At 42.4% G+C, this 23,841-nt stretch overlaps 1 protein-coding gene across 2 annotated transcripts; it reads left to right on the forward strand.

The window, feature by feature from the left end:
* Positions 1 to 3,710: 3,710 nt before the first annotated feature.
* LOC141943839 (C-type lectin domain family 1 member A-like) lies at positions 3,711 to 8,683 on the forward strand. Of its 2 annotated transcripts, none has more exons than XM_074869502.1 (6): positions 3,711 to 3,855; positions 4,986 to 5,075; positions 6,263 to 6,361; positions 6,615 to 6,769; positions 7,312 to 7,424; positions 8,454 to 8,683. In XM_074869502.1, exons 1-6 carry the CDS (start codon positions 3,744 to 3,746, stop codon positions 8,575 to 8,577), a joined length of 693 nt encoding a protein of 230 aa, XP_074725603.1. In that variant the 5' UTR covers positions 3,711 to 3,743; the 3' UTR covers positions 8,578 to 8,683. The 2 variants fall into 2 exon arrangements, with proteins under 2 accessions (XP_074725603.1, XP_074725604.1); XM_074869503.1 differs by having other exon boundaries at positions 6,684 to 6,769.
* The last annotated feature ends 15,158 nt before the right edge of the window (positions 8,684 to 23,841 follow it).

Here is a 23,841-nt window from a genome sequence, read left to right on the forward strand (position 1 = left end):
TTCAGGGAGGTCGACTGTCTCTCCAGATAGGGGAGGTCCACAATCTTTCCATAGCACTGGGAAGTTCAGAGAAGAGCTTAATTTGAAGCACATTTTGTATGGAAAATAAAACCTAGTGTTGTATACTAAGTGTGAGAGTAAAGCCCTTGGTAGGGCCTGAGACATCATAAATCTTGAAAGAATTGGGAACTAAAGAGAAATTGTTGACTTCAATATCCCTTCAAACAGGACATGGACACGGACAGTGAAGAAGACAGGGGTGAAGTTAATAAAGGGATGCAATAGGGGAATGAGCCCTGCAATGCTGTTCTGAAGTGGAAGAAGCATGACAGCTTCAAACTTGACCATCTACGAGATAACCAGGACAGTGAAATGTGAGCAGCCCAAATGTCAGCTGCTGGATAGGAAAAAGCGGAATTCATGGATGTTGGGAAGGCAGGTTCAGAAATAAAAGAGTTGAACTAAACACCCTGGCTGGACAGTGCCTCTTCACATCCCCCACTACCCTCTCTGCTCCAGGCCCTGCACTGGGTTCCCAATGGCCTTGATCACCCCTGTTACGAGCACACCTGCTGCCCTGGACCAGGTTCAGCCTTGCCGGTGCTCACAGGCTGAAACACACTGTCAGCAAGATGCTGAATAATATGGTGCAAATCTGCATTCATAGACACTGTCTATAGAAAGCAACAAAGAAAAATACCCCTTCCCTGTGAAGGTCAGCCAATTTGATGCTCATCTGAACCTGGATCTTCCTTCTCTGATTGTTCTTTCTATTTCAAATCAGAATCTTAAAACCTTTAACCATTATAATATCTTTCACTGATATGCTTTTAAATCAGTGAAAGGTGACCAAAAGACTACAAGAAGATGCCCAGGAGCACAGCTACAACGGCAGACATGGGACCATCTCTTTATCAGCAAGTGCTCTTTTGGAGCCCTCTATCTTGTCCCCATATTCATACTCTGCCAGGGCTGATTAGAGCACTACTAGAGGCAACTAACAGAAACTCTGGTAAGGGAAATCCCAGTTAGACAGAAGGAGAACATTCTTCACAATGGGGATGGCCAAACACAGGAACAGGTATCCAGAGAGGATGGGAGATCTCTGTCATTGGAGACTGTGTGAACTTGACTGGACACATCCTTGAGCAACTTCATCAGAGTTCAAAGCTGCCCCAGCTTTGAACAGGAGGTTGAACCACATGACTTTCAGAGGTTCCTTTCCAACAACAGCACTTAAGACATAAGACTTAAGACACCATGGTTCTTCCATGCATCTTTTCTTGGGGGTGCTCTGACTCCTTGACACGAGTCTCATGTCATGTATCTCTAATGACAGGCTCCCAGTTACACAATCTCACTATCACCCTACAGATTCACATCTCTCTAAGCCCGCCTATTCTTTCCAACAGTACCTTCTGTCCTTAACTGGATCTTTCAATTGGTATTATTTTGTCCATGGAGCATGGTCCTTCACTCTGTCCCTGCCTTCACTTGGTCAGTTTTTGTATTCGTTTTGTGATAAATTAAATATTATAAATTAAATTCTTGTGGCCAAGAAGGCCAATGGCATCCTGACTTGTATCAGAAATAGCGTGGCCAGCAGGGACAGGGAAGGGATCTTACCCCTGTACTCAGCACTGGTGAGGCCACACCTCAATTCCTGTGTTCAGTTTTGGGCCCCTCACTACAAAAAGGACATTGAATTACTCGAGCGTGTCCAGAGAAGGGCAACGAAGCTGGTGCAGGGTCTGGAGCACATGTCGTACGAGGAGCGGCTGAGGGAACTGGGGTTGTTTAGTCTGGAGAAGAGGAGGCTGAGGGGAGACCTCATCGCCCTCTACAGCTACCTGAAAGGAGATTGCAGAGAGCTGGGGATGAGTCTCTTTAACCAAGTAACAAGTGATAGGACAAGAGGGAATGGCCTCAAGTTGCGCCAGGGAAGGTTTAGACTGGATATTAGGAAGTATTTCTTTACAGAACGGGTTGTTAGGCGTTGGAATGGGCTGCCCAGGGAGGTGGTGGAGTCCCCATCCCTGGAGGTGTTTAAGAGTAGGGTTGACATAGCACTGAGGGATATGGTGGAGTTGGGATCTGTCAGTGCTAGGTTAACGGTTGGACCAGATGATCTTCAAGGTCCTTTCCAACCTAGATGATTCTGTGATTCTGTGAAATAAACCTCTACTCATTTGAAAAATCTGAGGCAGCAGGTGAGGTGCCAACCTTTCAGAACCTTCTCTCTCGACATTGTGACTTTAATACATCCTATGTTCTCCTGGTAGGGGAACTTTCAGAGGAAGAGTGCACAGCACTTGTGCAGAAGGGCCAGCAAGATGTGAGCCAAGCTTTGCAAAAAGAAAAAGGAGCTCCTACTGTAGCTGGGTGGTGCAGAGAATTTGAGTTACTAAAGAAAGCAGTACCCAGTCTGTTTCTCACTTTCTAAATTTCTCTCTCCAAGTTACAAGGAAGGGGAACAGATGATTGTTATTTCAGGTGATCTACTACTGTTCCCTTGGGCATTCTCCCCTAAAAATCATAGTGAGTCTTCTCTTCATACTCACAGATTACAGAGTCACAGAAAGATTCTATTTGGAAGGGACCTCTGAAGTCCATCTGGTCCAAACTCCTGCTCAGCAGGTCTAATTTCAAAGCCAGATCAGATCAGTCCAGTCCCTGTCCAGTCAAGTTCAGAAAATCTCCAAGGATGCAGATGACACACCCTCTCTGGGAACCTCTTCCAATATTTGACCACCCCACCTGCAACTTATGACCATTTCTTCTTGTCCTTTCACTGTATACCTCTGAGAGTTTGGCTCCGTCTTCTCCATAGCCCCTTTATGCAGTGAGAGACTGCAATTGGATTCTCCTTAGCTTTCTGTTCTCCAGGCTGAAAAAATTCGGTTCTCAGAGTCTGTTCCTGTAAATCAGGTGCTCCACCTCCTAAGCATCTTGATGGCTCTGCCCTTGACTAGTTTTAGTATTTATGTGTTTTATGGGTTTTTCATTGTTTGGGGTTTTTTTTACTGGGGAGTCCAAAGCTGGACATAGTACCCCAGCTGCATACTCAGAGGTGATGGAGAGAAGACAATCATCACCTCTTTCACCCTGTTAACTACATTCTTGCTAGGTCAGTCCAGTATGTGGTTAGCCTTTGCCACAAGGGCTCACTTCTCTTATTTCTTAAATCCTGTCTGCATCTTTTTTCCCGTGCTCTGATTTCCCACTTCCCTCTCCAAGAAGATGACATTAGACTCTGGACAGCACTTCTGCCTCCTCTGTGTGATTAAACGGCTTCGGCAGCTATTTGCAGCTGTGAACTTTTCTCTCAATTGAATACAGACACCTAGATTTTTAGCCCTTAACACTGAATGATGAAAAAGGCACAGAGTGGAAGTCAGTCTGCCTCAGAGATGAATAAAAAGTGTTTGTTCTGTTTTAAAATGTGGAAAGTTCAAAAGAGATGAAAATCATGGGAAGATTAAATGGAAAAGAGGGGAACTACTAGGCCATATATTTACTGAGACTCATGTCATGACCCAGGCTGAGATGTGATGGGTGGGAAGAGAGGAGTTCCTCCTCTGAGGGAGGAAAAGGAGGAGTCACACATAACACTTGAATATGAATATCTTGCCTTATGGCATTTGAAGTGTGACTCATTCTCCTATCCCCTCCCTCTTTCTGTATTTCTTTTTGCTTCTCCTTCAGAAATCGTTCAGTCTGCCTTTTAAGAGGATCATTATTGAATGAGTTCTCAGATAATGCATATGAATACAGAAGAAGAGAATGGATACTCTGATTTAAATCACCTGCCACAGCATCCAGCCAGACACTACATGTCCCTGAACATCAACCGAGGTATGACTGACACTTGCTCTTTGAACTTTCTGCACTATGGCAGACAATGACAACAGGAACAGTATTATCTCATCCAGCTCAGTAAATAGGAAGAATGTTCTTATAGGTTTAATGTTAAAGGTTTAATGCACTGTTTGTATTGTTTTGTTTGACAAAAAAATCACACATGAATGCAAAAATGCGTAAAGTGGAACTACTGCCATTGCTTGCCCTAAATTTCTGTAGGAAAAGACAGGTGGCTTCAGGATCAAGCTCTGGAATGTAGGAATCAGCTTTAGTGTGGTTAGTTTTATTTATTGTTTATTTATTATTACAGGAAATGGCTATAGAGACAGGACAATCTGACTTTAATAGGAAAAAAGCTTCCACATTTTGCCCTCTGGACCTTAATTTTTCAGAAAATGTTTAAGATTCACAGCCTTTAAGGCCAGAAGGGATGAGACAGCACCAGGTCTGAATGCACAGGTCATGTCATTTCCCTTCTTCAAGTCCCATAGCTCTGGTTGGGCTGAACTATCTACTTCAAGAGGGCATCCAGTCTTGAGTTAAATATTTCTCCGTCTGAAAGGTCCCTCATACTTCATTGCCATGACTGTTTGGTGATGGCAACTCTCAGGAACTTTTGAATCCAGGGAAATCTCAGTGGGTATTTTGGACTCCAGAAATTTCCTGAACTGGACTTCAGCTGGGAGCTGGCACACAGCCTGAGCGCTGTGTGCCCTGAGAGCAGGAAGGATTTGTGCAAAGTGTAAGATGGCACACAAACACTTCCTTTACTCTGTTCTGACATAGCAGAGTAATACAGAACAGTCAAAGGAGGACAGGAGCATCACCTACTTCTAAGCCAAAGGATCACTACAATGTTTCATAGTTTCATCATTTGTCAAAGGCAAGGAATCCCCCAGCTGTTCCATTTAAACAGTATCCAGTGTCTCCTTTCAAACAGACCTCTTCAACAGAGGCGCCTCATCTTCTTCTCAACTTGCATTTGGGTTTATCCTTAAAATATAATACAGCCTGGAAGGGGAACTCTTTCAAGAGTCACCAGATGCTCTTCATGGAGGTGTGGAGGGTTGGGAGTGCTGCTGAACAGGGTGCCTGCCCTCAGATAAATTGTTGGTTTCTCCCAGGGCACTCTCTTCCCTTTGCTGTATGGTGGCCAGCTATCTTCACTTTGTTTGCACTGTGCCTGGCCCTCACCGTAGGAATGATAGTCCTAGGTAAGTGCTGAAAACCACTGTGTTCCTTTATTCATATTAACACCTTGGGAATAATTGCATTTAAGAAAGGTGTCAGACTGACTGCAACTAGGACAGTCAAAGCTCATCCTCCCCACATATACTGTCCTTTCCTCTCCTCCTAATTGCCTGTGATGAACACTGTGCAGCTTGGTGCACATAAGGCTTTGAGGGAATTAATTTTTTTAAGTCTGGACCTGTGCCCAGAGCAAGGATATAGAAATCAAGATGATATGTTTTGGAAAGAGTGGGAGGAATGGATTCTGTCCTCATCCATCTATTACTCATTTATTTGCTAATTCAAATTAAATTATAAACGTCTAATGTTGACTTTCATAAATCAGTTTGTTGTTTCCCTTCTCTTCCCCTGTTGTTCAAGTCTCTGTACTCTACTGGAATAGCAGTTCTTGTCTCATTCCTTTGATAAGCCTTTCATGTTTGCAGATTAACCTTTCATGTTTGTAGACTACTGTCTTAAATTAGTTTATATTAGTATGCTAAAAATGGACGTACTTCTAGCACGCAGATTCACGAGAAAATTCACTTTTTTCTGGCTGCTTCACTCAATCATCCCAGTTTACCTGAGATGTGCAAGAGAACTGATGACTCTCATATTTATATTAGCTTTTATCATGTGTGACATGACTGTACCTATACTTTCTATCACAGAGCCTGGACACAGTCATTCTGAACTGTTGCTACCAAAAGACAGTATCTAAATGTTGTTGAGGAAGGTATATAAAAAAACCCTCCCCACTTTCTTCAGAGAAGTTTTACCAACCTTTAAGAATAAAAGGTTTCTTCAACCTGAAGCATGTTTAGAATTTTAGTTTTTTTCAAATGTTTGTAAAGCTTCCTTTAAGATCAACATGTTTAGTTCAAGATAGTCCTTCCTAAGCATATTTTTTTCTGTTATTTTAGTCTTTTATTACATTACCAAGTGGCCTGCAATGTCACTGTGATTAAACTGCATTTAAAATTTGGAAATCTCTTTATCCATCATTTCCTCATCTTCTAATCACCTCACAATATGTGATGCTGTAGCATCAGAGTTGCCTGCGAGCATGCTGTTGCAAAAAGTGAATTTGCAATATATGATGAAGCATATATCATGCAGTAGCATCGTCACAGCTTTTTTGTCTCATGAAGAATATCTTTATAAACTCCAGGTCTCGGAGGTTCTAAGGTACCTGAAGGACATAATGAAAACTTGCAAGGACTAAAGGAGAGATTGTGCTTGACGGGTGACACAAACAGTAAGACTGGTAGTAAGTAGAACTACTGCTCACACAGCCTGAAATCTATGTGTTAGGCCTTATATCAGGTTAAACAAGGGTGTTATATGCTATATCAGATTAAATAATGATTTCTTTTTTTTAAAAAAAAAGTGTAGATGTGACCCATAAAATGCCACCTAGATTTCAGCTCTGCATAACTTTGACTTTCCAGATCTATGGGTTTAGACTCCTCTGCTCTACCTTTGTCTGTTTATGAGGGACTGATGGTTTCCTTCTGTTCTAGGACCTGCGTGTTCACTCTGCCCTGTAAACTGGAAATGGGTTGGAGGCGACACCTGTTTCTACTTTTCAGAAAAGGAGGCCACATGGCAGGAAAGTGAAGACTTTTGCTTCTCCCAGAACGCCACCCTTCTTACACTGAAAAGGAAAAGCAAGTTGGTATGGTTCCAATCACACTGGTATTTCTTTGCACTGGTATCAACTCTTCGAAACTCCTCATCAGTCAGCAAGTACCTCTTGATGTTACATAGTAATAGAGGTACTATCCCCATGGTCTGAGGCAATGCAGACTGCAGAACATTTAACCACAAATGTGTAATGGTGAGGTAGCTAGCAACACAGGATATTATTCAGCCAAACAGTGGACATGAGTGTCACGGATCCTGTGAGAGTTGTAAGCAGTGAGTCTTTCATTCAAGAAATCTCTTTGAATACTCTGAGAGATAGGGCTCTAAAAAGAATTGTTGCCCTGGTCTTGCATTTAGTAGAGATGCCAGACACAAAATACTCCTGTTTGCATGCCAAATAGAGATGTTTCCCCTTGGAAACTATTCTGAAGGCCTGATGAGGAGTTCAGAGAGTCACTGTCAAATGACCTCCTTTGGTTTTTCTTGATCACCTCCTTTCTCAACAGTAGTTTTTTAGGTGCAGCAAAAAAATACCCAATATCCTTGGTGATAAATGTTTTGCATTTTTCACAGATTAGCATATCTCAAATATCACAAAAACACTCTTATTGGATTGGATTATCATATGGAGTTGATGGCTGGACTTGGGTAGATGATACGAAACTTTCTACAAAGAGAATGGACTGGTAAGTTTTTTGAACTTAAACAGGTGGTGGGTTTTAATCTCTTCTTGCACAGTATCTTCCCTGTGCACTGAAGGAGGAGGAAACCAAAACCCCATGAATGGCAAAGCTTCAATGCAGAATACAGCTGCAGATGTATTTGGATTTAGGTGTGGAGTCTCTGAAACAGAGAGAGTCCCAGAAAACTGGAAGTGTGAGCAGGAGGAGTCAACAGTGCAACCAGTGACTGCTCTTACTATTTAAACCCATTCACTTTATGAAACATCCCAGGGAGCAACCCACACTTCCTTCATGACAGCCTACTTCCTGCAAAGCCTGCCTGCACCTTCCTCTTTCTACTCAGTCACAACTATTCCAAATTCACTACTCTCTTTGAAACCTTTATTACACAAAAATAGTCAACATTAGGTGGAGAGAACGTGTTTACTTGTCCTGTAAAATCTCATTAGCCTATTCTGTATATTTCTCCTTTACTAACCGTGGGGAAAAAAATCAAATTCCCTTTCGGTTCTGTGTGAAGCGATCACTGCATGCAGTAATATGAGAGTGCTCTTCAGGGGCTGGAGAACCTTCTTCAAGTGAAGATTCTCCAGCGCATCCTTGGAAACATGTGCTCATTCTGTCTTGCAAATTCTTATACTTCTCACGGCTAGTAGACTTTGGGCAGAATGATCTGGCTTCTGGTTGGGCAGACCACTGCTTTTCAGTTTCCAGACCCAAACTGCCACTACATAAAACTGGCTGAAGTGACATAACCACTGGTGAGGCACTAGTGCTACTTTCTACTCTGATGATGTTCCATATGTAGATTTTCTTTTTAACATCTTTGAGCTGAAGGCAAGTGGGAGAATGAACCTTCAGACTTGAATTATATGAGCTGTTATGTTCTTCAATATTTTGTATAAACCTTTATAAACCTTAAAATGACTAAGCAACTTTTGCAATAATATACGATTGTCCAAAAGGGCTTTAAGTTTTTTTTTTAATTTGTACATCAGAGTTCTTAACAAGATGTTCTGGGTTTTTTTCTAGGATTGATTTGACCTCTGAGCAAAACTGTGCATACCTGTTTTATCGTAAGTCAAGAGTTTACAGTGAGAATTGTTTTAAGAAATATCCTTGGATCTGTGAGAAGGCAGCAGTACAGCTGATGTAAAAAGATTATCAGTAGAAAAAGAACTGGAAGAATATGAAGAAGATTTTGATGTTCAGATTTTTCAAAGAAGGGGTGTAAAATTATGTTTAATACAGAGCAGAGTCTATCTTTTTTTCCTAGTGTATTCACACAAACACAAAACCAGAAGAGACAGAAAGCCTTTGCAGAATAAAAAGAACCAGCAGTAACAAATATCTACAAATCAGAGATGAGATATTAGTCTCATTGTTCTAGTTCAGAAACCTCTACCTTAGTGATGATGACAATCTTAAGCATTACTTACAGCCAAAGAAATCAGAAGTGTAAAGGTCTGTGGGACCACTTCTTGTCACTCTGATTGGAATTTCATGTATATCCATTTCTACCAAGGTTCTCCCTTTAGTCCATTTGACCTCACCCAGATGATGAGTCTTCTCTCACTTTGTAAAGATATGCTAACCTTCAATAACTCTTAACTATTTCCATCTCCCTCTTCAGCACACTCACTTTCAGTTATTCTATATTCCTCTAAAACTCCAAGGCAAGCTCTCCTGTCCTTTACTAGTCCAAGATGTGTGGCTCCCTTGATCACCGCTTGGCAGTGAAGCATCACCGGGCATCCTCATCCTCTTCTTGACTTACAGATTTTACTTCCAGATAATGATGTTTTCCCTTTACATGCAAAAATATGATCTTCCAAGAATTCTCAGAAGTCAGTGTTAAATGAGTTTTAATAAACAGTGTGCTACCATCATAATCACCATTGCAGTTATGCAGTGAGAATGGGACTAGTGATTAGATTTTTCCAAGAACACGATCTGAGTCTTCAGCTAACATAGAATACGTCTATCCCTTTACTTAATGCATCTCATCATACGAAAGGATGGATATGTGTCATGAATGGCTGCACGCTGAATGAGTGTGGCATGAAAGGAATCTGCAGAGAGCTGGGGATAAGTCTCTAAAGTAACAAGCGATAGGACAAGAGGGAATGGCCTCAAATTGTGCCAGGGAAGGTTTAGACTAGATATTAGGAAGCATTTCTTTACAGAACGGGTTGTTGGGCGTTGGAATGGGCTGCCCAGGGCAGTGGTGGAGTCCCCATCACTGGAGGGGTTTGTCGGGTTGACATAGTGCTGAGGATCTGGTGGAGTTGAGAACTGTCAATGTTAGGTTAATGGTTGGACTGGATGATCTTCAAGGTCTTTTCCAACCTAGATGATTCTGTGATTCTGTGAATGGCTGCACTGATAGCTGGAATGCTGTGACGGTATTCGGAAAAGTATTAAATGATGAATGGGGAATTGAATTTTCCAATGTATTGGAAACACATATTTTTGGTATTATATATTAATTGTCTTTTGGAATGGATTATTTTCTAAGTCTAAGTAACTGTATCTGGTGTATCTTGTTCAGGATCCTGAGAGGAGGGAGGTGGGTAAAAAGCAAGCTCACAACCCTGGATTTCAGGAGAGCAGACTTTGGCCTCTTCAAAGATCTGCTCAGAAGAGACCCATGGGATAAGGCCCTGGAGGGAAGAGGGGCCCAAGAAAGTTGGTTAATATCCAGGGATTACCTCCTCCAAGCTCAAGAGCAGTCCATCCCAACGAGCAGGAAGTCAGGCAGGAAGGCCAGGAGGCCTACATGGATGAACACCCTGATCTTGGCAAAACTCAAACACAAATAGGAAGCATACAGAGGGTGGAATCAGGGACAGGTAACCTGGAAGGAACAGAGAGACACTGTCTGAGCATGCAGGGGTGAGGTTAGGAAAGCCAGAGAGCAAAAGGAATTGAATCTGGTGATGGGTGTCAAAGGCAACAAGGGGGGCTTCTACAAGTACATAGCTGACAAGAGGAAGACTAGGGAAAACATGGGCCCACTGCTGAATGAGACCAGGGACCTGCTGACACAGGACCAGGAAAAGGCTGAGGTACTGGATGCTGCCTTTACTAGCAAGATTTATCTTCAAGAATGCCAAGTTCCAGAGACAGGGAAAAGTCTGGAGCAAGGAAAATGTACCTATGGTGGAAGAGGATCAGGTCAGGGAATACTTAAGCAAGCTGGACATGGATAAGTCCATGGGCCCTGATGGGATGGACCCACGAGTGCAGAGGGAGCTGGCAGATGTCATTGCAAGGTAATTCTCGATACTCTGATTGATCATGGCAACTGGGAGAAGTGCTCAAGGACTGGAAGAAAGCAAATATCACTCCTATCTTCAATAAGGGCAGGAATACAGGCCAATCGTCCTCACCTCAATCCCTTAGGAAGCTGATGGAGCAACTAATCCTGGAAACTATTTCCAGGCCCATGAAGGAGAAGAAGGTGACTGGGAGTAGCCAGCATGGATTTGCCAAGGGGAAGTTGTATTTGACCAACCTTATAACCTTTTATGATGAGATGATTGGCTTGGTAGACAGGGAGAGAACAGTGAATGTTATCTACCTAGACTTCAGTAAGGCCTTCAGCACTTCCTCCCGTAACATCCTCATAGAGAAGCTGTTGATGTACAGGCTGGATGAGCAAACACCGAGGTGGATTGAAAACTGGTTAAACAGATGGACCCTGAGGGTGGTGATCACAGAATCATCTAGGTTGGAAAAGACCTTGAAGATCATCTTTGAGTCCTTGAAGTCCAACCATTAACTGACTGTTCTCAACTCCACCATATCCCTCAGTGCTATGTCAACCCTACTCTTAAACACCTCCAGGGATGGGGACTCCACCACCTCCCTGGGCAGCCCATTCCAATGCCTAACAACCTGTTCTGTAAAGAAATGCTTCCTAATATCCAGTCTAAACCTTCCCTGGCGCAACTTGAGGCCATTCCCTCTTGTCCTATCACTTGTTATTTCGTTAAAGAGACTCATCCCCAGCTCTCTGCACCCTCCTTTCAGGTAGTTGTAGAGGGCGATGAGGTCTCCCCTCAGCCTCCTCTTCTCCAGACTAAACAACCCCAGTTCCCTCAGCCGCTCCTCGTACGACATGTGCTCCAGACCCTGCACCAGCTTCGTTGCCCTTCTCTGGACACGCTCGAGTCATTCAATGTCCTTTTTGTAGTGGGGGGCCCAAAACTGAACACAGGAATTGAGGTGCGGCCTCACCAGTGCCGAGTACAGGGGCAAGATCACTTCCCTGTCCCTGTTGGCCACACTATTTCTGATACAAGCCAGGATGCCATTGACCTTAATCAGTGGCATGAAGTCTACAGCTGAAGGCCAGTCACTAGCAGTGTACCCCAGGGGTCACCACTAGATCTGACCTGGTTCAACATCTTTTTTAATGACCTGGATGACAGGGCAGAGTTTGCTGATGACACAAAACTGGGAGGAGTGGCTGATACACCAGAGGATTGTGCTGCCATCCAGAGGGACCACAACAGGCTGAAGAAATGGGCTGACAGGAACCTCATTAAGTTCAATAAAGAGAAGTGCAAAATCCTGCAACTGGAGAGGAACAACCCCATGCACCAGTACACGCTGGGGGCTGACCAGATGGAAAGCAGCTTTGCAGAAAAGGACTTGAGGTTCTGGTGGACACCAAATTGACCACGAGCCAGCAGTATGCCCTTGTGGCAAAGAAGGTTTATGGCATCCTAGAATGCATTAGGAGGTGTGCTGCCAGCAGGTTGAGGAAGGTGATCCTTCCCCTCTTCTCAGCACTGGTGAGGTCACACCTGGAGTGCTGTGTCCATTGCTGGGCTCCCCAGTACATGAGAGACATAGACATACTGGAGAGGGTCCAATGAAGAGCCATGAAAATGATGAAGGGACTGAAGCATCTCTCCTATGAGGAAAGGCTGAGAGAGCTGGGATGGCTTAGCCTGGAGGAGAGAAGGTTTGGAGGGGAACTTATTGATGGACATAAATACATGAAGGAAAGGTACAAAGAGGAGGGGGCCAGGCTCTTTCCAGTGGTGCTCAGTGACAGGACCAGAGGACACAAACTGAAACACAGGAGATTCCCTTTGAATATCAGGAGACACATTTTACTGTGAGGGTGACCAAACACTGGCACTGGTTGCCCAGAGAGGTTGTGGAGTCTCCCTCCATGGAGATATTCAAAAGTGATCTGGACATAGTTCTGGACAACTGGTTCTAGGTGGCCTTGCTTGAGCAGGGGGGTTGGAGCAGATGACCTCCAGAGGTCATAGAATCACAGAACGGTTGGGTTGGAAGGGACCTTTAAAGATCATCTAGTTCCAACTCCCCTGCCACGGGCAGGTACACCTTCCACTAGACCAGGTTGCTCAAAGCCCCGTCCAACCTGGCCTTGAACACTGCCAGGGAGGGGGCAGCCACAACTGCTCTGGGCAACCTGTTCCAGTGTCTCAACACACCCATCACAGAAAAATTTCTTTCTTATGTCTAATCTAAATTTACCCTCTTTTAGTTTAAAACCATTGCCTCTTGTCCTGTCACTGCAGGCCTTGGTTAAAAAGACTCTCTCCATCTTTCTTACAAGCTCCCTTCATATATCGAAAGGCCACAAGAAGGTCTCCCCAGAGGCTTCTCTTCTTCAGGCTGAACAACCCCAACTCTCTTCATAGGAGAGCTGTTCCAGCCCTCTGATCTGAGGTGCCTTCCATCCTCAAGCATTCGGTGATTCTGTGTTTTTTCAAGAACTCAGATTTTAGACAAGTGAACAAAATCTCTTTGTGATAGCGATGCGGCCATGTTCAAATGAGGTGCTCAATTTAATACTGCTTGCCATTTTTTAGTAGGAACACCAATTACAAAAATCCCCTGGTTATGGTTCCAAGTTTGAAAGTGACGCTGAGATCTTTACTTCATGTTGGAAAATTGAGCTGAGTGGACAAATTAGAAGAGGTGTTTTGATGTATTTTTGTGACTCTTAATACATCCACTACAAATTTGATGCATATATCTATATGCATTTTGCATAGGGATGCAACTGGAACCACCATATTCAACAATGACATGTCTTGGTCTATGGATGTGTGATATCTGTGATACAGTCTTACTTATACAGCAGAAGAAACTGCTCTCTTTCCTTGGGTTGCAAAATTATGCTTCAAAATGCAGATTTTTTAAGTGCATAAGACTTTTGCCATCATAACATGGTCAAATTGATGTTAATTATTTACTTTCCCCTAGAAAATACTGCTTTCCAGCTACACAATTCTTATTAAATATCTGCACCATAATTCTGTGCTATGGCAAGCTTCAAGTTAAGTTGTTATTATAAATAGCAGCAAATATGACTTCAGCATGGTCATTTGACTGTCCATCTCCGGGAAATGTTTAACCCACAAAGGCCACCTGCACATCTTGTGCATTTAAGTGTGTTCTAACTGAGTGCATCAATTCCATATGCCACTTGAGTCAGGTTGTTTCATGTGCCCAGTGTTACTAGCTATGTTCCTCTGAGAAAAGTCCAATAAATCTAAGAATGAGAGAGGAATAAAATACAGGAAACACCGAATAGGGAGGAAATCCTGACTTTGCTCTTGATGGTTTAATCAGACTTATATGGTCTTTCTCAGCCAAAGAATCACAACTCTGAATATTTTTATTTCAAATCAGAAGAAAAGGGCAACTCTTCCACAGAAGGAGTGAGAATTTCTTCTTGCTCAGTTTCCTGGTGGGCCTCCAAAATGGTGGGGAGCAGGGAGGGTAAGTAAGTTTTCATGATAGCAGGCATATGTGCGATTGCAAAGCACTGATTCTGAATTTCTAAAACAGAAATAGAAATAGGCTTCTCTGGAAGCATTTAGACAAGCTCTGCATTTTAGTTTTCAATGTAAAATCACAAGTTTCTTTTTGCTAAATTTACAGGATGGGAATCTTAATTTAGCAAAAGGAGAAATCCCCACATGACTCTAACCAGAGAACTGGAGGATGAGTAACATTTCCTTTTTTGCTTCTTTTTTTATCATTAAAATTTGTTCTTTTATCCAGGAGGGTTAGAGATGAGATGCTGATGGAAAGAGAAGCAAAGATTAGAGAGAGGGCAACAGATTAGACTAAACAAGCTTGAATGCATAGGTTTAAATGCAGGTGCCCAAAATCCTGACTCTGCCTACAGAATTCAAAGTGCACAGAAAAAAACTCTCTTGACCATCTCTCATAGCTTTGACTCTGATTTTAGGTCTAGGACATGAACACTCATTTTAAACAAAACTGAAAACCTCAGAAAACTTAAATATTTCACTCAAAGCTCCCAATATGCAGCTGCATTTACTGTGATATATTCAGTAAATCAGTGTGCTTCTCTCCTTGCTTCCTTGTTCTCTCAGCGGTCCTTAGCAGAGGTGATTTAGCAGCATTTTCCATCTATCATGTGGCTGTGCAACTTGAAAAAATGACAGTATATTTTGCAAGGCCTGCTGTTTAAAGACAGCAGCTTCTGTCTCTGCATGAAATCAGGACACATGTATTTTCTCTGCTAATTATGAGTATTGGGATCTTGCTGCAAGAACATTTTTCCCCACTTGAATTTGTTTAAGTTTTTATGACGCAGGTGGTTTACTGACTGTCTGCCACCAAGGGTAAAGAGAATGACAATGCAGAGAAGAAAACTCATTAAAAAGTAAAGCTGTGACACTCCATTCAAGGTTGCATCTCTGAGCTTTGCCGAGAAATGAGTTACTTGTGCAGCTGTATGGCAGTACGAAGCCACTGAAAGCAATGCAAGAAAACTAAGTGAGCAGAACAATTTGTCTTTAAAACACATAGGCACTATGAAGAAAAACATTCATGAGTTTGGTAGATATATTGAGATGAATGCTCATGTTGGGAACAATAGGGAAATGATTTGCCAAGAAGCACTGAGAGCGGCTTGTGGGCTGAAGGCTTGTTTTGTGGCATGGGTACAGTGCTTATACTCTGATTTTAATGGACATTGTACTGAACTGAAAAAGGCTAATTATAGACTCAAGATTTTTTTATCACTGTGAACAACATAACATCAAGAATACAGAATTGGCTGTGCTCATAAAACCTATAGCAACAACAGACATCAACTAATTACTAATCTAGTGGTGGCTATCAAAAAGAATTTTCATCCTTTGTCTTTTTCGGTGTGCAACAAAACCTAAAGATTTGCCTATGAGCACTGTATGATTAGAAATGACTCAGTTCATTTGATCAAAGGTATGATTGCATGCTGCCTTTTGAACTTTGTCAGTTTTAAATGCTTTCTGCAGTCAAATGACAGCAGAGATGACATCGCTCTTAAAACAAATTAAGATTGAAATTGTGGTAATTTCAAAGGACCAGACTTCACAGGTAGCTGTGCAAAATGCAAGGGTTAGCATGACTTGCAAAGTTAATTGGGAAAGCTGTCTCTCTAACTCATTGCTTACTGAGAATATTCCCTTTACTCAGCAGCACAGAACAGACTCCTGTGAGCCAAATAGTTTAATGGACCCTGGGCAACCTGAGAAAGATTTCTGAAGGGGACATTTCAAAGGGAGTTAAGAAGAACTGCATGAGGAACGCACAGAGTGATTTAGCAGATGGTCCAGTGTGTGCAGGTGGCTATGGGAAAGGGTAAAGTGCAGAAGATATGTGCATGAAATTGCTTAGTTCTGAGTTGCTTTAAAGTTCTGAATATTTTAACCTCATATAACAAAATATATGACATCTATTAAAATAATTACTGTGTTGCGACTTAAGCAATCATCTTACATATAAGGCTAAATTTTTCTCTTCTGGTTTAACCCAAAATACAAGAACTGATTTACGCTACATATCAAGGAAATTCAGGGTCAGGTATTACTCAAACAAACACAGTAACAGGTTGTACACTGCATATCTCAGGGCAATTACCGGATGCCATGTGCTCTTCTGTTCTGTGCAACTTGGCTCATCATGTAGCGGTTATAATTACAAGTCACTGAGGCACGAAGATGTGGTATAAAATGAAAAAATCCAGACAGCAATGAGGATCAGGAACTTACCCCTTGTTTTATAAGTTTCTGAGCTTGTGAATATTCAGCAGCAAGGCATAGGGACCAAGAGGACAAGACAGTCTAATGGATTCTCTTCCCAAATGTAGTACAGAACAGCAGACCTTCAACGTTTTCTTCCTTCATTTTCTGCAGCATTTTGCTCCCAGCAGTAGTCCATAATACCAGCGCATTTCACATGCAACAACAGCCTCGTATGGGTTACCCCTTCCACCATCCACATCATACCTGCACCCCCTGTAGCCCAGTTGGTGCTGGGATCCCAGGTAGTATCTCCACAGCTACTGAGGCCCCGTGTTCAGACATAGAAAATGCAGCATATCCAGACTATGAGATGATAGCTATGTGGCAAGACACTCTCTGTTGTCCCTGCTCCTCTAAATTACTTCTTCATATCCATAATTAAGATAATTGCCATATTGCTAAACACTCATTTAGTGAGGGATGCAGCACACTTGTTGGCTGTTGCTACTGCAGACTTCTGATGCATAGCTTTATGTCTGAAATAAACATAATTAGAAGCTTCCCTAAATACCTTCCCAGACTTACAGTTCAATTTTTATTGAATGGCTCAAATTAGTACAAAATACACACAGGAACAGAAGTCCCAACCGTAAACTTGACTGTTCCTGAGAGATTGCAAAGACCTTTATTGTTTGCTAGTGCCGTAGAAGGGAGATGCAGTCTTCTCTTTGAACTGTCTCCTAAACAGCAGCCAAGCAGCAAGAGGCTTTGTATCATTAAAGGCCCTGTATTTGATGGTTCTTGAGCGACTTACTAAAAAGATACACTACAAAAAAAAGTCAGTAGCAACAAAATTTATTCCAGTCGTGAAATTCTGCAACAGAATGGAAAATGGATTTGAGAAATCAAAAAACTGTATCAGGTGTGACACGGATAATTATCAAGACAGACTTTTTAGAGGAATGCACTTTCCTCCCTAACACTCAGTGCAGCAAAACAATCCACTAGCAGCTGGACTGGCATTCCTGGGAATTAAATAATGCTGACTTTCCTCAATGAAATGTGTTGTGTATTTGCCTTCTGTTTTGAGCGCCTAGGGCATGCAATCTCTTTTGAAAGCTTTTCTCTCTAACCAGAAAAACTAGAAATAACTTTATTTGTCTTTTAATGTAGGTTCTGATTCTGTTGCACCTTCTAGTTATCAGCAGGTGAGGAGTGAAATTAAATCAAATGTTTGGAAATTTATTGTAAATTGGGAGCTCACATCTCTGAATACGCAAAGGATAGATTTTGAAAACATGATGTGTTGCTCTTATAAATGGTCACTGATTCCTGTTTCTGGTAGATAGGTATGAATCTTTAAAATAGAGTTCTGGAGTCATATACTTAATTTTGTTTCATTTAGAAAGGAATTTATGAGAAGTGCATAGAATTGGTTACACAAGAATGCAAGGGCTGAAAGAAAGAGGGAATTAAGTTGTTTTTAAAAAAGCCCAAGAAGGAGTCTGGCTGATGTGCATCACCAGAGGACAAGTTAAGCTAAGATTATCCCTGATGTTACATTAACCTGAGCTCAGACTCATTTTTCCTATCGCAAATCCTGGGGCAGAACTCGCCCCCACAACAGCATATCCCAGGATGGGGCTGTTTGCAGAGCTCTGCATGCTAGTGCCTGTCTGAGTAGGTCACTTGCTCGACCACCACAGGATCCACCACTTTCTCACAAATGTAAAATTTGTACTCGCCACACCGTTCAGCATCTATGTTTGCACCCTGAAGCCACACACAATCTAGGAAAGGACTCGAGCTGGCTCTTTGGATCTCAAACCTGTGAAAAAACAGCAGAGATATTCATCACCCCATGGAAAAAGTCCCAGGCTGATATAATAATTCCTGACCACCGCTACCCATCTGACCCACCACAGCATACAAGCTCTCTGATGGGGCTTGTCTAGGTTGATAAGCAAGAGAGGGATGGGTAAACAGTCTGCAAGGCAGGGGTGTGAGAGACTGAAATGTCCTATGACTGTCTCAAAGCTTGTTTGTATCTGTCTGTGCAAACCTCCAAGAGAAGCTGCTGCGGCCTGTGAATTGGTCTGGGGGATGTCGCCCAGAGGAGCGGGAGTGTATTGAAGGATGCACCCCCCCACTTCCTTGCGTTTGCATTGTCCCGACTCTTTAGACAAGCCTCAAAGGGGCAGAAGTGTGCTGAGTTGCCCCATCCTGTAGCCATTTGTGGCTCTATTGTGTAGGCCAGACCCCATGCGTGCATGGCTAATGAACTGACAAGAGGCAAACGTTTCTGCCCTGAAGCCAGATGCAACAAAACTTGCTGGACCAGAGAAAAAAAAAACTAAAGGTGAGCAGATATGTCAATCAGCGGATGCGATGAACTTAAAAAGGCAGGAGAAAATTTTGTCATTGTGCATCTACCATTGAAGCTTGATTTGTGTGTACCCACCACCAAAGAACTGAAGACTGAGGACCAACAGGACACCGCTGGATCCATGGTGGTGACTATTCTTGCAGCCCTATCCTGCATCCTTGCTTTCGTTCTGTCTTTTCCTTCCATTCTGTCCTATCGCTACCCCTCTTCACTTCTTTAATAATAAAAAACCTGGTTTGGGTATACTGCATTTGACCTCGTTTGTGTCTTAATCTCGCTCTTGGGATTGTATCGAAACCTACCCCGACATTGGATCGGGACAAGGGGGACAAGTGACTACTGAGTGGCAGTTAAAGGTTGCTGCTTCTGGCTCATAACAAATAGGCATGGATGTGGTCTGCTCCTATCCGTGCAGTGACTCACAGGTCAGGGGAGAAAGCAGATCCATCCTCCCACAGCCAGGGCCCCTCAGCTCCGCTGCGAGACAGCCCAATCCAGAAAGAGGAAGAACTGTAAGACTGTGCCGATCGCATTACGAAGTCCTGTACAGAAATAAATGCAAAGCCTGTGAATCACATCCCTGCTTCACTCGTAACAGCCTATAATTTGGAAAAGGAGAGAGGCAAATGAAAGCAACCTGCTCACACCTGGTTTCATAAGTGAATATGGGCAGTGCCTCCTACTCCTGGCAGCCAGTGCTGTTGTGGAGATAAGGAAAATGAACCTGCTGAGAGCTTTCAGTAGCTCTCATCTAAAATGACAATTGAGATAACCAAATGCCTGATGGGCATAGGATAATGGCTTTCTTCCAACACCCTGGTTCAATAAGTCAAGCAGGAAAAGGCCTTTGCATCACTTGATATCATTGTACTCAGAAAATTCAAAATACAGACAATAAAACCACAGAGTTCAAGACATATTCTCATTGCCATTAAGGGAAGAAGGGTAGAAATTCCTTCACAGTGAAGAGCTCTTCTGGCTGTGCTTTATCTGCTGCTTCATCTACAACTTAGGACTCAGAAAAAGATACGGATCCTCTTCTGCTCATGTGGGAGAAGAGGCCAGGGAGCAGGCCAGAATGCTGAGATTTCTAGTTGTGGACAGCAAGAAGCTGAAGGCCAGGCTTCTGATGTTTGCTAAACAGTTTGCTCCAGCAAACTAACAAAAGAGTTGCCAACCAGTACTAACTCAGTTATATTTGCCCTGAGGTGGGATGAGGATCTAGATGTAGACCCAAGCTGGAGTGTCTCAGTTAACTCCCCTGAGGTCAGCAGGGATGCACCAGGGAGGGTGCAGCCACAGTCTAGGTAGAGGGGCTCCAAAGGGGCATGGACAGGTTTCTCCACTCAGTCCAGCACACGCACGCCACAGCATACTGCACCAGTGGAAGGATGGAGTGACTGTTCAGACCACAGTAAAATGCAGAGTGTATAATTAGAGAGAGAGAAAAAAATAATCTTTACCAGCTCTTCCTTACTCTCTATCTTAAGAAGTCTGGACTCCAGAGCAGAGCATTGAGCCTTGCTTTCTTGCCAAGTTTTCCATTCCTTTGAAAAATGGTAGCAGTTCTCCCCATACTGTATCCAGTTCTCAGGACAAGGAATGCATTTATGTCCTTGAAAACAAAAGAGGACCTGATCAGGTTTGTCAGTGACAGCAGTGTCTAGTGATCTAGTGGATCCCTGCAGGATCACTAGAGCAGTGCAGAATCTCTCTATCACAGAGGAACAACAAATCCTCCTTCATTCTGCAGCTAAATTCATGTCTTCATTGAAGACTTAATAAACTCAGTTGCCAGAAGACCAGAAGAAAACATTTCTAAAAGAAAATCAGAAAAAAATTACATTTTTTTAATGTGACCAACAAACCTGAGGGTGCTAGTAAAACACAAATAGAGGAAATTTTGGAAGGTTGAGCTATGTTCACAGAGACATGGATCTCTGTGGATGTAAAAGGAAACCTAGACTTTCAGTCATATGGGTACATCTCCATTCATGTGAACTTACTTTTAACTTCTTGTTAACATCAGGGCCAGCCCTTTCCTGCTATATGCTTTACAATGCAATTTATACTTTAACTTTTCTGGTAGCATTTCATACTTGCTGTGGATTCAGTGTGCAGACATCAGACAGTGACGGCCAGACAAAGTGAAAGATAATGAGCCCATTGCTGTTAAAGAAAATACCTTTCTGACAGCTGCACCTTCACTATTTTCTGCCACATTATTCTGTTAGCTGCCTGTTGGGACCCTGAATAATACTGAAGCCAGAAAGTACTCAAAATACTGGGTTTTTCTTTCATTCTTGCACTATTTGGGGAACTCCATTTCTCGTTGGAGACTGATATAATCACAAGCAGCAAAAAGACCTGCCAGATAAAATATTTTGGAGATTCCTGGGAACTGGGTCCCAACTACTGGGTGAATCATATTCATTGCTCTATAGTTCACATAACCATTTTATAGTGTAACAAGCCAGTGCCAGCTGGGAATGCCAGGACTTAATGCTGGATGGCAACAGATAGCACAGCACAGTGCACTTGACTCTTACAACTAGCTTCTGGTTTGTGCTAAATTCAAATGTAGACATTTACAAAGAAAATAACCTTCCCACTCTTTTGTATGACGTTAATTTATTACGACTCTCTTCCCTCTGCTACATGATACTCTAGCATATTCAGCTCGCCTATCATTAAAGTTTCACACCACTATTTCACACAAGAAAAAAACCACCCTCAGCATATAGTCTGTAAACTGTCAGTGATTACAGTGATTACAATCCCATTTGGTACAGAGCAGCAGTTTTTCCACTGCTGCATCCACTACCGTATAACAGAATGAAGCTGTCTTAAGGAGTCAAAGCATTACAGACAATTAAAGCCAGCAGGAATTTTCCATCAAAATTTTTGTACTGTAATTCACTGAAACTGACTGTGAAAGAGAGAATGGTAACATCAGTGAGCTCATCTATTAGAAACACATTTTAAAAAAAAAAAAAAAGGTGTCATCATCACGGTATTTTCTGAATTAAAGTGTTTGGTTTAGGTTATAAAACAGCTCCATTACAAAAATTCAATAAACATACTTCAAAAAGACTGATACTTCAAAAAGACTGATACTTAAAATTTAACAAATTATCAAAATGGAAACACAACCTTTTGATTGACCCAGTTGAAATTGTTTTTCAAATTAAATAACTCAGGGCAATTTTAGAGATTTTGATTTTTCCTTCCCATATGATTGATAGAAAAAAAAAAAATGTCTGGCTACCATAATGTGATGGAACCACCATCTTCCCACCACTATGTACCTCTGGAGGTGGCAAGTTGCTTTACAGTCTCTGTCAAGTTCAAATTCTGAGCCTGGAGGAGCTCCAGCTGCTGGTTGAGGCTTTCCATAATTGCCTTTTGCAGGGTGAAGTTTTCATCCCTTTCACGCACAAGGTGGCAGACCAGGATGACTTGAACCACAGCGAAACAAGAATGAAATTGTTTCATTATTATTAAAGCTAAACTGCTCAGTGCGACCTGAATAAACTTACCAAAGACACACATACCTCCCCATGACTGAATATACTTGACCTACACACAGTTTGTGCACACCTATGAGCAAGACCTGATACATCCCAGTTTCAAAGACTGGGAGATCTCTTGAGTGGGTAAACTCTTCCAGCAAGGGGCACTTTTTTGCCTCATTAATCCCCTAGGCTAACCCTTTTCCTTAACTAGTTTCCTAGCTAGACTTTTAGGTCTTCATACTGAACTTGGAGCACCCCTTCTGTGACCATACTTACACTTGGCAGCCAAGACCCCTGCAGCTACCACAAAACTTAGGCAGAAGACCCCAAGCGCCACTGTATCCAGTCGCCAACAGGAAGACGGACTGGGGGAATCTGAGATAGACAAAAAGAAGGAAAAGCAGCAAAAACAGGAACCTCTCATCTTTGTATCTGCAGCTCCTACGTTGCACAAGACAACACGGCCAGTAGTCTGCCCAGTGAATTGCTGGGTTTCGGACCGGTATGTGGTATTACATTATGAAAATTGTCCTGCTATTTGGCTCCATGGCCTGTCCTCCTTAGGATTTGAGGGCTGGGAATTGATCAGGCCATGGAGACTAGCTTAGCCAGGAGCTTTTAAGAGAAAATGAATTGGGCAAATAAAGCTGAACAGCACAGAATTTCATATGTGGGGAAAGAACATCAAGGAAGTATTTGTGCTTACAACATGGCTGAAATTTTCATATGCATCCAAGTATTGGGGTATTTTCACTTTTGAGTGCCTAACCTGCCAAATTGGGAATTAATTCATCTTTTCAGAAAATAACCTCAGAAACAGTCACCAATGAACACCAGGTCCCTGTAAAATAATCTGAAATTAGGGCATACAGATGTGAACAAGACCACACAGCTGCAGTTGCACATAAACACGGTCTCACACCTGGAAATGCACACACCCATTCTTGCAATGTGGGCGGACGTAAACACCCATGTGAATTCACACAGAGCCCCAAAACACAGAGGAAAGGATTGCTTCCAGTTTAAGACTTCTGTGTTCTTTTATTAGGCTCCAGTATGAAATTTCCATGGGAATATTTATGTTGAAGTCACCAACAGAAATAACTGACATACCAACCTGTGGTATTTCTGCCTTTTTTCCCCCATGATCCCTAACTCTTTACCCAAACAGTTGAGAAGAACTCTACTAAATTACTGGGAGCTAAGCTTCAGGCTCTGAGTATAAAACTCAAGGACTCCTCAAAAAGTGAGAATGAGATAATCAACTGTCTAGCCAATAAGGGGAGGAAATTTCCTTCAGAAATAGCTGTTTAATCTATTACATTATTATCAAATTTCTCAAGTTCATCTCCACACGTTTAGTCAGGCTGGAACATAACATCTCCTAGCTTTACCACCACCTTTCATACTGAGCAATTCTAAAGCACTAATGCATAGCTTGAATAATATAGATTTGTGATCAGTCACATTCTTCCTTTCCTCTG

The sequence above is a fragment of the Strix uralensis genome, chromosome 5 (genome assembly GCF_047716275.1).
Source record: "Strix uralensis isolate ZFMK-TIS-50842 chromosome 5, bStrUra1, whole genome shotgun sequence".
In the NCBI taxonomy this organism is placed as follows: domain Eukaryota; kingdom Metazoa; phylum Chordata; class Aves; order Strigiformes; family Strigidae; genus Strix; species Strix uralensis.